At 41.9% G+C, this 15,577-nt stretch overlaps 1 protein-coding gene across 1 annotated transcript; it reads right to left on the bottom strand.

Moving 5' to 3' along the window:
- Positions 1 to 200: 200 nt before the first annotated feature.
- Positions 201 to 953, bottom strand: LOC138872507 (uncharacterized). Its single transcript, XM_070150662.1, has 2 exons — positions 583 to 953; positions 201 to 363 (listed from the first exon to the last, which is right to left on the bottom strand). Exons 1-2 carry the CDS (start codon positions 951 to 953, stop codon positions 201 to 203), a joined length of 534 nt encoding a protein of 177 aa, XP_070006763.1.
- Between the last annotated feature and the right edge of the window lie 14,624 nt (positions 954 to 15,577).

Genomic DNA, 15,577 nt, shown 5'->3' with positions numbered 1-15,577 from the left:
AATGGGGCCATCTCTATGCTGGACTGATAGCTGTTGTTGTACGCAAACTCTGCCAAGGGCAAGAACTGATCTCACTGTCCTCCAAAGTCAATCACACATGCTCTGAGCATGTGCTCCAAAATCTGAAAAGTCTGCTCGGACTGACCGTCGGTCTGAGGATGGAATGTTGTGCTAAGCTCTACACGGGTCCCCAACTCACTCTAAATAGCTCTCCAGAAATGGGAAGTGAACTGAGGGCCTCTGTCCAATATGATGGAAAAAGGCACACCGTGCAATCGGGCTATCTCCCGAATGTAAATCTGAGCATACCTCTCTGCTGTATAAGTAGTCGCCACTGGAATAAAGTGGGCCGACTTGGTCAACCTGTCAACAATGAACCACACTGAATCAAACTTCCACAAAGTCCAGGGCAACCCAACCACGAAGTCCATAGTAATGTGCTCCCACTTCCACTCTGGTATAAGCATCTGTTGCAGTAGGCCACCCGACCTCTGGTGTTCATACTTGACCTGCTCGCAATTCAAACACCTAGCCATGTACTCCACTATGTCTTTCTTCATCCTCCGCCACCAATAATGTTACCTCAAGTCGCGATACATCTTCGTAGCACTTGGATGAATGGAATACCGCAAAATGTATGCCTCCTCTAGAATCCTCTCTCTTAGACCATCAATATTAGGAACACATAGGCGACCCTGGAGTCGCAAAGCACCATCCTCGCTAATAGAAACCTCCTTGGCATTACCCTGTAGCACCGTCTCTCTGAGAACCGCCAAATGTGGATCATCGAACTGACGGGCCTTGATCTGCCCCAATAATGAAGACTGAGCAACAAAACATGCAAAAACTCGGCTAGGCTCTGAAATATCCAACCTCACAAGTCTGTTATCCAAGGATTGAATGTCCCAAGCTAGTGGCCTCTCCTCTTCTGGAATAAATGCCAAGCTACCCATGCTCTCTGCCTTCCTACTTAAGGCGTCTGCGACTACATTTGCCTTGCTCGGATGATAAAGAATGGTGATGTCATAGTCCTTCAATAACTCAAGCCACCTACTCTGCCTCAAATTAAGATCCCTCTGCTTGAACAAATGCTGTAAGCTGCGATGATCAGTATAAACCTTACATGACACCCCATACAAATAATGCCTTCATATCTTAAGAGCATGAACAATCGCGGTCAACTCCAAATCGTGCACATGATAATTCTTCTCATGGATCTTCAGCTGGCGCAAAGCATATGCAATAACTCGCCCCTCCTGCATCAATACATATCCCAATCCAACGTGCGAAGCGTCGCAATATACCGTATACATCCCCGAACCAGAAGGCAACACAAGAACTAGTGTTGTAGTCAAAGTTGTATTGAGCTTCTGAAAGCTCTCCTCACAATCATCGGACCAATGGAAAGGAGCACCCTTCTGGGTCAATCTAGTCAGAGGTGATGCAATAGATGAAAAACCCTGCACGAATCATCTGTAATAGCCTGCTAATCCCAGGAAACTCCTAATCTCGATCATGGAAGTAGGACGTGGCCAACTCTGAACTGCCTCAATCTTCTTGGGATCCACCTTAATACCCTCTCCTGACACAACATGCCCCAAGAATGCCACTGACTCTAGCCAAAACTCACACTTGGAGAACTTAGCATATAGCTTCTACTCTCGCAATGTCTGAAGCACTACTCTCAAATGCTGCTCGTGCTCCCCTAGGCTATGTGAGTATATCAAGATGTCGTTAATAAAGACGATGACAAAGGAATCAATATAAGGCCTGAACAACCTGTTCATCAAGTCCATAAATGTTGCTGGGCATTACTCAAACCAAACGACATCACCAGAAACTCACAATGGACATATCTAGTCCGGAATGCAGTCTTCGGAACATCTGAGTCCCGAATCTTCAACTGATGGTACCCTGACCTCAAGTTGATCTTAGAGAACACCCTAGCACCCTGCAACTGGTCGAACAAATCATCGATATGAGGCAATGGATACTTGTTCTTGATGGTGACGTTGTTCAACTGGCGGTAATCAATGCACATCCGCATAGTCCCATCCTTCTTCTTCACAAATAATACTGGTACACCCCAAGGTGATACACTGGGTCTAACAAACCCCTTTGCTAATAACTCCTAAAGCTACTCCTTCAACTCTTTAAGAGTCATACAGTACGGTGGAATAGATATAGGTTGGGTGCCTGGAGCCAAATCAATACAGAAATCAATATCGCGATCTGGTGGCATGTAAGAAAGATCAGAATGAAACACATCGGTGAACTCCCGAACTATTGGAACTGAATCAATCATCGGAGACTCTGCAGTGGTGTCCCGAACACAATCTAGATAATCCAAACACCCCTTCTCGACCATATGCCGAGCCTTCAGGAAAGAGATAACCCGACTAGATGTATCAACTGTGGAACCCCTCCACTCCAACCTCGGCAACCCTGGCGTTGCTAATGAAATAGTCTTGGCATGGCAATCTAGGATGTCGTGATATGGAAATAACCAATCCATGCCTAGGATGACCTCAAAATCGATCATATCAAGCAACAGGAGATCCTCTCTAGTCTCGAAACCGTAGAATGTGACCACACATGACTGGTAGACCCAATCCACAACCACAGAATCGCCCACAGGAGTGGACACATGAACAGGAGTGCCCAAAGGCTCAGGAGAAATAACCAGGAAACGAGCAAACAATGATCATACATATGAATAAGTGGACCCTAGATCAAATAATGCTGAAGCATCTCTACCGCCGATGGAAATAATATCTATGATGACGGCATCTGAGGCCAATGCATCTGGCCTAGCCGGAAGGACATAGAATCTGGCTGGAGTGCCGGTTGGCTGGCCTCCACCTAACTGAGCAGTAGTTGGCTGACCTCTCCCTGTCTGGCCTCCACCTCTAGGATGGCCTCTACCAGTCTTCCCTCCACCTCTAGATGGCTGGGCAACCGGTGCTAAAATCATAGGCTACTGACCCTGCTGTACTGCCTTGCCCTGAAGCCTGGGGTAGTATCTTCTCATATGACCAAGATCTCCGCACTCAAAATAACCACGCGGTGCGGCGACCTGTTGCCCTGATGGATGACCCTAATAGCTCGTAGACCCACTGGAAGAAGCCTGGATACCTAGTAGACGGTATGAACTCTCCGACATAGCACTGAAATAAGAACTAGAAGAACCTTGGGGACCTAAATACCCACTGGAGGAACCCTGAATGGCTGGCAGACGATAAGAACTCTCTAGCATGGCGCTGAAATAGGGGCGCGCTAGAGCACCCCGAGCAGGTGGCGGTGCTGAATATGGGGGCCTATTGGGCTGACCCCTCCCAAACTGACCTCTACCCCTAATCGGGGCACCTGTGAACTATCCGAAGAATCTAGGCCTCTTATCCTGTTGCATCTGCTCCCTACCCCTCAGATGGTATCCCTCAATCCTCTGATCAATCTCCACCACTAGTTGATAAAGAGTCCCCATTTCCACCTCTCGGGCCATTTTGGCCCTAATGCCAGAATGCAACCCTGCAACAAACCTCTGCACCCTCTCTGCGTCAATAAAAAGTATCATCAATGCATGGCGGGATAACTCATAAAACCTCGCCTCGTAATCAGTCACTGACATCTGACCCTGCTCCAGCTGCTCGAACTGATACCGTAGCTCTTCCCTTTCAGAGGGTGGAATATACCTATCTAGGAATAACTGGGTGAACTGACTTCAAGTGATGGGAGGAGAACCTGCTGGCCTGCCAAGAACATAGGACTGCCACCATCTACGGGCCCTGCCCTCCAACTGAAAAGTAGTGAAGTCAACTCCATGCGACTCCAATATCCTTATGTTGTGCATTCTATCCCTGCACCTATCTATAAAGTCATGGGCATCCTCATGATGCTCGCCCCAGAAAACCAAAGGGTGAAGTCTAGTCCATCTATCCAACAACTCCTGCGGGTCACCATTCGCAATTGGTCTGGGCTGGGGTGCCACTGTAGCAACTAGCTAGGCCCCATCTGCGGGTAGTGCACCAGGAGTCTGATACACTACAGCTGCATGACCAGGAGCCTGAGCAATAGGGGTTTGTGCTCCCCCTCCTACCTGTGACGTAGATGGATCCGCCGGAAATAAACCGGCCTGAGTCATGGAATCCATGAACCGCAGCATATGGCCCATGACCTCCCGAAAACTTGGTGATGTCATAAAGTTCGTAGGGGTAGGCTTAGTTGTGGGCACCTCGCCCTGCTCCTCGATGATAGGATCTCCCGTAGGATATGCTGGTATTACTACTGGATAACTTAGGGACGCCCTCGTCCTCTACCTCGGGCTGGTGCCCTCCCCCGGTCTCTACCTTGGCCTCTAACAATGGGGGGAGCAGCCCCTCCCGGGTCTAGAACATCAGTCGTGTGTGTCCTCACCATCTGTGAGAGAATAGAAGAGGGAAATTTAGTACACCAACCACTGCACGATACAAATGAATAAAGAGTAGTTTTCCTAACACCCTATATCCTCTCGAACATAAATACAAACGTCTCTATACCGATCCGCAAGACTCTATTAGGTTTGCCCATGACTTGTTAGACCTACGTGAACCTAGTGCTCTGATACCATGTTGTCACGACCCATTTCCATAATAGGTCATGATGGCGCCCAACACCATTGCTGGGCAAGCCAACAAGGAAGTACCAAATAAGTTCTCATTTTTTACTTATACCAAAATAATTGTAGTAATTTCTTAAGTTAAAGTTAAAACAAGAAATAACTAGTAATGTACCAAAATAATTATATAAGTTCCTAAAAGAATAGTCTACTAACGTGTGTGCCAAGACCTGGTGTCACAAGTAGTGGGCAACTAGTAGAATATACAAAAGAATAAATCTATCCTACTGTCCGAGATAGAATAGACAGCAAAAGTAAAGAAAGACTCCATCAAGCTGCTGGACAGCACAGGAATGAAGCAGCTCACCGTGGAAGTCTCAGACTATGAATCAAGGGCGCGTACCAGACTGATAGCCAGATGTACCTACCTCAGATCCTATACAATTAAGTACAGAAGTATAGTATGAGTACATAAACAATATGTACCCAGTAGGTATCCCGTCTAATCTCGAAAAAGTAGAGACGAGAGGTCGACTTGATACTTACTAGGGTCAAATAATATAATAAAGTGTTATGCTAAGCATGGGAGTCACAAATAATTCACAGTTTGTAGCAAGAGGTAACAAGTCATGGTATTAACAATATTGCAGCTAGCCATTTTACATTTCAAATACTTAGCAAAACAAGTCATGGACAAGATTTCACATAAATATCATAAGCACATTATGTCGAGGTCGACGGCCTGATCCAACGGAAAATAAATTGTGCACTGCCAGAGGGTCAAATGGCGCGAACCATAGATGCATCTATTTCTACCGAGGCGATCGGCCCGATCCACAAATATCAATTAATATCAGGAAACACATGAAGGCGCATTTATGTTCAAATAAATTCATACAAGTGTTTAACAAGTATATATGTTTGCTTATATTCCTTTCCAAGTCTCTAGCATATCCTAAGTGATCACATTAGCAAGAAAATATAGGCATTCACAAATATAGCATGATACAGGTTCTAGACTACCCGGACAATTAACATAATAGTAGCTACACACGGACTCTCGTCACCTAGTGTGTACGTAGCCCCCGCATTTAATAGAAAATTATTCAATTATTACACCTATGGGGACAATTCCCTCTTACAAGGTTAGAAAGGAGACTTACCTCGCTCCAAAGTGTACTTCCAATACCAAGAACAATCCCAAACCCTCAATTCGGAGCTGAACGATCCGAAACTAATTAAATGAGGTAGGAACTAGTCAATATAATCTCACAAGATCGTATTCTAGCTATTTAAGCAATTTCTCAACCCTTAACACAAGTTTCCTAAAATCTGACTTCGGGCCCACGTGCCCGGATTCCGAAATTTTTCGAAGGAAGTTGTTCTCTATAACCTAAGAATCAATAATATATGATTTCTAATTTATTTCATAACAAATTTCGTGGTTAAATCTAACTTTTGTCAAAACCCTAGATTTTGCTCTAACCCTATGATTTTACCTTAATCTTAGTGTTTAATCTACCTAAGACACAAGTATTAAACTAGGAATAGGTGGGATAAACTTAACTCAAGAACTCCCAAAATCTCCCAATGAAGGAGTAAAATGGTAAAAATGACTTAGAACCCGTATTAAATGAAGCTCACTACTTCAGCGATTTTTGCATTTGCAGTCAAGGGACCGTATCTGTGGTCCCGCTTCTGTGAGGAAGAGACCACATCTGCGAAATTGAGCAAGCGGGATGGGACCGCTTCTGAGATCTTGAAGCCGCTTCTGCAGTTTCTGGTCTGGCCTGCCTTGGCCGCATCTGCGAGAGGGCGACCGCTTCTGCAGTCTCGCACCTGTGTCCGTCCAACCGCAGGTGCGGTTATGACAGATACCAGATGCTTCAGCCCTTTTCAACTTTTCCAACTTCACTCGAGCCTCGTTTGATAGACGCTCGGGGCTCCCGGTGTCAGGCCCCGTGAATTGAGTCAAAATCTGAGGGTAACTATTTCCACTTGCTTTCTTAGACCCTCACCAAGGAATTATATCTGATAAATTTCTTACAGGTCATTTTATTCAAAAGTATAACATCTACTCACTTGTGCTTATGCATAAACATCGTAAAATTTTCTTATGTGGTGCCAAATTCAATGTAAAGCAGCCCGGTGTTGTGATCCTTCTTGAGTCACTCTTTTCTCCCTGATGTAGGTGGCTTCTATGGTTCAAATAATCACTTTGCTCCTTCGCCAATATTATCATAAAGTATTTTCACTATCTAGTGACATGAGAGCCTATCTTATCTCCTATCATATGTGTGCATAACAATGGAATCAGATCGTTTATCTATATAAGTTTCTGAGAAATTTGAGATTTTCACAAATTCGTCATGAGAAGATCTTTTCCTTGCCCATTGTAGTAGGACTTCCGTGCTCACTTAAATCGTTCCGCAATAAGTAGCTCACTTTATTCTTAGTATTGATGTTGCCTGTGAAGTGGCCCAGTATCGCAGCCGGAGAATTATGATAGTAGAACCGTGTCAATCTCATAGAAAGGAGTTCATTCCCTCTCCAGCCAGCACATGATCCCCCCTCCATATTTTTTTAAAAAAAGTCCTAGGAATGTGGATTCAATCGTGAAAGGTTCGTATTGTATGTTTCGGATTTGGCGCATATCATATTAATTTGAAAGACAAGTTGTCGTATCTTTAGTACTCTCGTATAGGATCAACTATCGGGAAGGGTTGAGTGGTTTGAATTATAGTAATCTCACAAGTGTTTAACTTCTATTTCATTCTCATGGGCTTATGGCGCAGATTCCTTGTGTCAATTAATATTAGGAGTATAATTCGACTTCATACTTTGAAACCCCTACCTCATTCAAGGTTCCAGAGTATTCTCATTCTTAATAAATTGATCTTCCCTACACTCCAGGAGTCGACTGGTGGCACGTACTTGAATATTCCTCCGTAAATGATTTCTGTTGTTGATATGTTACCTACACACCATGCCTCATTATTTCAAACTAATGATTTTCTTGCAATGATTAATCGTGTCATCATAATCCATAGTAAGTTTTATGTTTCCTAAAACAAAATACAACCTCATGAAATACCCTGCTCGATACATCTACATTGATGGATTCTTGAAATACTTCCAGTCCAATCTCGAACCTCGTTGTTCTTATTTGTGGTAAATCTATTAAGGGTATGGGTTCAAGCATGTCAAAAGGTAGCGTTGTCGATCATATTGAGTAGGAACTCTATGGTCGTATTCATTCTAGCCCCTCACAGAATAATGGTTAAAAGTTGCCAAGTGTTCAACTCGGGTGTCCGGCATAAAGATTTAGAGTTAAAGAAAGTAAGCAAGATGTTCTCAAGGCTTCCTCTAGGAATATGCTATGTGAATTGTTCCCAAGGGTAAAGTAGGTGTAGTGCACTTCAGAATTTAAGGAACCTTGAAAGAGATGGGTCAAGTTATAAGTATGATATCCCCCTATCGTATTGTTTCCCTCCATGGTTCCGGTGTTCCATGTATCTATGACAAAGGAGGTAATTGGGAATCTTTGGTATATCATTCCAGTGAGAATTGTTGAAGGTGGAATTAATGGATAGTCAGCTTATAGGGAGTAGCTAATCGCAATTCGGGATTAAACAATGTTGAGAGTTGTGGAAGGGAAAATATGCATTTGCTTAATTGTATATCATATGGTCATGATTTGAGAGGTGCTTTCTGTGTGTTACGACTTATATATGTGAAGCTCATGTGCAGGTATTGTCTTTGATAATGAAATATTAGATGTGTGGAAAATCTGTGTTATTGGTATATTGTACTAGTTGCTTAGTTACAGATGTATTGTTAAATTGTGTTTCTGAGGTTCTCTGAAAGGTGCATAGGCCCAGTTACAAAGGAAGCCCTGGTGAAATTTTTAGAAATTTAGGGAGTTAGTCAAATTTGGAATTTCTGGGGTGTGAATGAAGAGTCGAATCCAATATAAGGGACCCCGCCAAGGTGGGGAGCCAATTGTTATTATTGATGTTGTTAGTAGAAGGAAGAGTAGTGTTGAGACTATGACAAGGATTGTGATGTTGGTACACCAATTGAGCTGGTGGTAACGGGTTATAAATCTTGTGTGGAAGAGAAAGAGGGCGATAAAGTATTAGACTTTTCTCAGAGGGTGACGTCTACTCTTTAGCTTCTAGATTCAGTTCTGTTGTTGCCATTGATGATGTCTAGTGCTTATTCTGGTTCGAGGGTTTAAGATGAACAAGTTAGTTGTTAGTTCTCGGTAGGATACTTTAAGTAGTTGAATGTATTGGTTAGGGAAGAGCAGGAGAATCACTTGATAAGTATATCGCTATGCATAATTGAGGGGCATGTGAAATTTGGGAACTTGAGGTATGTGAGGAAGGAAATAAGTCTTGTTGGGGTGCATTATGCGACTGCAGAACAGGTATGTGGACCGCATTCTTGTCGCATACCTGGGCAGTTTGTTCAGGTTTCGGGGGCCATTTTTGCGGTCCTTTTGCGGGTCGTATGTCAATTATGCAATCGCAGATGTTACAACCCATATCCACATGTGTTAGTTCATGCCATATATTAGTTAACATAAACCCAAGAAGGAATTATCTTTGAGATGATAAGAAGTCAATCCTATTGGTCTTAAGTGATACAAGAGTGTATAAGGGTGATTAACCAGTATTAGAAGTTAAACGAATCAAGGATGTTGTAACTCGTATTTTCAGGTAATCTAGCGATGCTTAATACACTCAAGAGGTCATTTATTAAGTTATTTTAATCATATAATATCCGTATCATAAGTCTTGAAGTCAAACGAGTTATGAAACAAAAGTCGACAAAAGTTGTCGCAACTTAGGTTCATAATTTTACTTAAACATTAGGTCAAATGTTTCTAATCTTTTCTAATAATTTACAAGGAATTACAGGGTGATATACCAACCAAATTAAAGATCTATGAGTCTAGTTTCCAACGCATTAAACCGTTCATCGATACGATCTCGGAGTAGAGAGATATTCGCGTTTTCGCGAGACTGCGCCAAGCACCTCTCTATGGGGCCCACTAAGGCGGTTTAAGATATTTGGACCTATATAGGATGCCTCCAACCCGTTTTAAGTCATTTATTCTCACTATTTTCAGACCTTAGAACCCTAGGAACATCCTCTCAAGGTTCTCTCAAGATTCAAGACCCAAAAAAGGGCAAACAACACAAATCAAGTGTCGGGAATTCCGTGGCGCTAGTAAGTCTCTTGTTCTTCTTGTTGTTGCTCATTTTTGTGTCGTTCCAGCTCGTGTGGGAGGTTGTTTTAAAGGGTTTATGTTCTGTAAATACTCCCTCATGTTCTTAATATCAATCCTAGGTGATTTCAAGCCTTCTAAAGTGATTCTAGTGCCGAAAAACACTAATTGATCGCTAGTTTCGCTTTTTTGTTGTTGTGGCAGCATTGGAGGGATATTTCATGGAAATTTAAGGTCAAATTGGAGTTGTTCTTTCTGTATAAAGGTAAGGAACCTCTTACTCTATATGTATTTAAGATTATCCAAGTTGCGGCTAAGCCATTGAAGCTAGAACTTGTGAGATATATATCGAAAGGCTTGGTAGTAATGTTATTGTTTTGTGGACTGTTTTACGTTGTTGTTGGGCTGCGTATTTTACTACTATCTTGTGAAGTTTTGGAGGATGAAGGGTGTGGAGAAACACCATATATATGTAGGGTTATGGGCTGATAGTTATTCATAACATTTCCAGGTTGTTTGACACGACTACGGTGGTCGTCGTATGTATGGAGTGATTAGGCTGTGTGTGGACTATTTTGGGAGGCTCAATATGTTTATTATTGATGTTGTTTGGGTTGTTTGGTGACTTTTTTAAATGGTGTGAGGTTATATATATATAGGGGAGGTGCTGTCCGTTTCATCGTAAAATAGGTTGTGGTCGATACATAATAGTTATGACGCTTAAATGATAATGATAGTATCGTTTCTCTTATTGTAGACTAAGGAGTTTTGACAATTGCATAGCTTGAGATTGGGGCAGTATATACAAGGTATGTGAGGCTATCCCTTTCCTTCTTTTGCACGACTCCAATTGTACATAATGTAATGAACGAGCTTCCAAAGATACTCTACTCTTAGAAGCTAGCAGTACTTACATTGTTTTCCCTCTTATGGAACGATTGATGTTAATGTTGCTTTCTCTTATTCTTATGTTATCAATGTTGTTGGTACTTCCTAATTCTTATAAGGTTCATAGTGAAGAGTTAGTCCTAATAACGTGTACAGAGGATACCGACCTTACGTCACTCCGAAAGGTTTAGAATGTGATTCCATGAGTCGAGCATGCATTATATATATGTATCTATTTTACTCTACCGAGCCACGCTATAGTTGGCCGGGTACGGCACCTATTGTGCAACCACTGATCAGTTGGGTTTTACCGAGCTCCACGTGGCCGGGTACGATTCTACCGAGCCTATTATGGCCGGGTACGATATGATGATGATGATGCCCACAGAGGCGAATGCTTTAAAGGTTTATGTATTTATACATATGTATCATGCATTTCATGTAAGTAGCCCTCAGAGGTACTAAGATGTTACAGGTTGTATATTCTCTATCCTTGCTTACATTACTGATCGTATTTATGGTTCCTTGCCTTACATACTCAGTACTTTATTCGTACTGACATCCTTTTATTTGTGGACGCTGCATGTCGTGCTGCAGGTCCTAATAGACAGGCAGGTGCAGCTCCCCCACCACAGTAGGCTGTCCAGTTCAGCGGTGATTGGCGAGATCCCTTCTCCGGACTTGCCTTGGTCTTGGTATGCATTTTTGTTATAGACATTATGGGTATGTCGGGGCCCTGTTCCGGCTATGTTGCAGCACTTACGTTCCTTTAGAGGCTCATAGACAGGTGTCGACTCATGTATAGTTTGGTATGCCTTGTCGGCTAGTTTTTGTTGTATAGTCTTTCATAGTAGCGTGATAGCTCATACCTTATATGTAGTTTCTTGATTGTCTGGTCATCCCCTGCTATGCATGTTCATGCCGTCATATTTTATTGCTGGTTGTCCATGATCCAGGTCTACCATTTATATTGATCTTGTCAGCCCTAAAAGATAATAATGAAGGTTAGATGAAATGTACGTTGGTACTCGGCAAGTGTGGTCGGGTACTAGTCATGGCCCTCCAGTTTGGGTCGTGATAGCAGATTTGTGTCGGGGCTCCTAATTTCTAATTTTCTGACCCGACCCCATGTCAATATATTATATGCTACCCTTCATTTTAGGCCTATTTCTGATGCATTTAGAGAGAGAGGGTCCTAGAGGGAGAAGGGGGTTCTTCGTCAACATTCCTCCTATGATCTTGCTTAAACCTTGAAGATTTGTCAAGGAAGGCACCTAGGTCTTCTTCCTAAAAGGTAGGGTTCTATAACCCAAGCTCTTAATTACTAGATATAACTAGAATGGACCATTAGAAGGGTAATCCATGAGAATGGGAGAGGATATCTTGCATGCATAAGTTCTTAAAGTATTTGGTGAGGTCTGGAGCTAAAGATGGGATGAGGGATGGTAGGATCTTTCACAAAATGGTTTTGAAAGTATAATGCACACTTAGTGCTTGAAAATATGCTCAAATGAGCTAGAACTGCGATCACCTCTCTAATTTGTGGTTCGATTGTCATGTTCCTAAGAGATTGACGTTGCTAAGAGTCTCGGAGTATAGTAGGACTTAAGGAAAGCTCAATCGAGGTATGTAGGCTAAACTTTCTCTCTCGGAAGTGAATTCCATATTGTTTTTGTAAGTTTAAGTGTGGTTTGTCTATCAAAATGGTATAGCTTTGAGTCACATTTTAAATAAATATTAGTATACTAATTGGGTGAGAAGAATTCGATTTGTTTAATGCTACTAGTTGCTCTTATGTGTACTAAATGCCTTGATTGAATATGTCTACTTGTTGATAAACTGTAAAGATGTATGGAAATGGATCGAATGAGAAAATGTGAAACAATTATGAAATAAGCCTTGAGTCAACCATTATGAACTAACTTCAAAAAAAAATAATAGAACGGCCTAAAGGGCTTGTACCTGAACTATGCCCATAAGTGGCTGTTTTAGATAATGCTCTGCCTTATAAATACATTCAACGTAATGCGAGTTCTTACACATTCCAATGTTAAAATTGTACATTTGCCATGATGGGAAAAGGAGTAATTCAAGGATAATCGAGGTGATTGCTTGCTTATAACTTCAATGTATATTTCAATTGATTGGTTGGCATGTCCCTCTTTGGGAAGAATCCCTTGTGTTTGATGTTTCTATTACTAATGAACTCGAAAATATATGATTCCCGGAATATTCGGTACATTGATATTGGTTGGTAATCCTTAGAAACAAAGGAGATGAAAATATGGAAAACCAAATGCGACCTTCGTGCCATGAAAAAAAAATGAATCTTGCGAAAGGCCCAAAGGGCCAAGGAAATATTGTTATCGAGAGAGATTGAGGACACTATTAAAAATATAAAATGTGAAAGGTATTGAAGTAAGCATGGATGTATTTATGCTATATTTGTATACTTGTATTCATACTACAATTGTGTGCAATATTAAATCAAATAAAAAATGTTTTTTTGGGTGTATCATTAGCAAAACCGAGGAAAGGTGGGTCATAAGGCTCATACCTAAAACTAAACGTGTCGGTGTAGGTGTGGATCGTGGTTATTCCCCTTAATTGGGATGAACTTGGTAACATTTGTAAATTGGTAACGCCAACCTACATGGCATATGTGGGAAGGCAGCCTAGTCGATCGGGCCGTGATCGGACGCCATGCCGCACACATGGTGGTATTGTGCTGGGAATCAAAAACTAGAAATTGTGATCGTGGTAGATGTCTCCAAAGGGACGACCTAGCCGATTGGGTCGTGATCGGACTCCGTGCTAATAAATATGGTGGTATAACTCATATCGGTGCTAATGATCTCCCAACCAAAAATTATATATAGTATTTTCGTAAACTAAAAGACTTGCATGTTGCAAATTGGAAGCTTGTATGTTGTTGACTCGGCTTACTGTTTCATGTTTCTTTGCTTGTATGGTTATTCTATTCTGAAAGAGGACTTTTAGCCTTACATACTAGTGTTATTCGACGGTGCTAACATCCCTTTTTCCGGGGGCGCTGTATTGTTTAATGATACAGGTGGTTCTACAGCGAGCGGCATCGGCCAGTGATAGCAGTATTCTCTTCCCAGCAGACTTGGTGAGCCCCACTCCATCCCGGGGTCATGTCATGTATCTCTTGTTCATTTTCTCATCACGTTTTGAGGTATAGCCGGAGCCTTATTGCCGGCATTTCCCTATTACTCTTCTATTGTATTTAGAGGCTCCGTAGACTGTTTGTGGGTGATGGTTGATGTTGGGAGTCCAGACTAGAAATGTTGGTATTTGATAAGCACGTTTTTTTATTAAACTTATAATATTTTGAAAACTATGAATGAAGTTATTAACGGAAATGAAATGAAAGTTGCTAATGGAAGATTGCTTAGTGTTTTGATAAGATGGGATAACATTCCCTCTTTGTTCATGAACTAGCTTGGGTAGAATGAAATCTAACAGGCTTGCTCAGTCGAGTTTACTCGATTGAGCGTCGGTCGCGTTCCACGGTTTTGGGGCGTGACACCCGAGATCCGCCCGAACATACCGACAAGTCTGAAATCATAAAAGGACTCGCTCGCATCTTCGGAACACCCGAAACAATGCTAAATCTACGAATCACCCCTAAAACCAATTGAATCAAATTTATGAACTTCAAGTTCTTGAATTCACTTCTAACGTGCCGAAACATGCTTATACTACTCGGATTGGCACCAAATTTGGCGGGCGAGTCTTAAATGTTATATTGGACCTGTACTAGGCTCCGGAATCAACATACGAGCCCGATACCAACGTGATCAATCATTAATTAGTTTCTTTAAATCCTTAGAATTTCAGTTTAATAACTTCTAATAAAAAATTCATTACTCGGGCTAGGGATCTCGGAATTCGATTCCGGGCATACGCCTAGGTCCCATATTTTCCTACGGACCCTCCGGGATTGTCAAAATATGAATCCGGGTCCGTTTGCTCAAAATGTTGACCAAAGTCAAACTTAGCCTTTTAAGAAATTCTTAAGGGATCAAATGAGCATATTTCAACCCAATCTCTTCCAAATCCCGAACCAACCATCCCCGCAGGTCGTAAGTTAGTTAAAGCAAGCGCGGAAAGTTTTATTTAAGGGAACGGGGTTCTAAAAAGCAAAACGACCAGTCGGGTCGTTACATCTTAAATAAGGTACACTTCTAATTATAGTAGGAAACCATATTAACATCTAATTAACTGTTGTAGATTGATTCGTTCCAAGATTCATGCCACGATCCTCGACCAATCGCGGATAGCTGGCCTTTTCTGTTATCAAACTATGTCGATGCCACTCGAAGTCTGCCTCTTTTTTGCCGCAATCGATGTCGATCTCGATCCAGACTCGGTCCTATCTCTTTGACGTGACATTCCAATCTCGACCAGAGAATGAAATCAGGTAGCACCGTTTTCTACCGAAAACATATACAGTTTAGGTGGACATTTTTAGGTCTTCCCATGATTTTCAAGAAAGTTCTCTTCATTCCTTTCCCTATACAAGTTGTGCCTATTCATATTTGTTTGTTGTCTTTGATCAGGTGACAAGAACTTGGATAAAGGGGTTGAACATTGGCATTGAAGGTAATCATTTTTATGGACTGAAACTGTAGTTCTATTATACTGTCTCTTATGCGTGTCTAAGCTTAAGCTGTACAGGTATGCATGTTGGTGAAAAGAGAAGATTCATTGTTCCACCATCTTTGGGGTATACACAAATTATTGCTGAAAAACTTTCAGTGAAAATGCACATCTTTTAGACTTCTTTGTTGATGATTCCAGACGCTGAAAAAGTTTCTATATTCATGCTTTTT

The sequence above is a fragment of the Nicotiana sylvestris genome, chromosome 7 (genome assembly GCF_000393655.2).
Source record: "Nicotiana sylvestris chromosome 7, ASM39365v2, whole genome shotgun sequence".
Lineage (NCBI taxonomy): Eukaryota > Viridiplantae > Streptophyta > Magnoliopsida > Solanales > Solanaceae > Nicotiana > Nicotiana sylvestris.
This window is presented reverse-complemented; position numbering and strand designations above follow the sequence as displayed.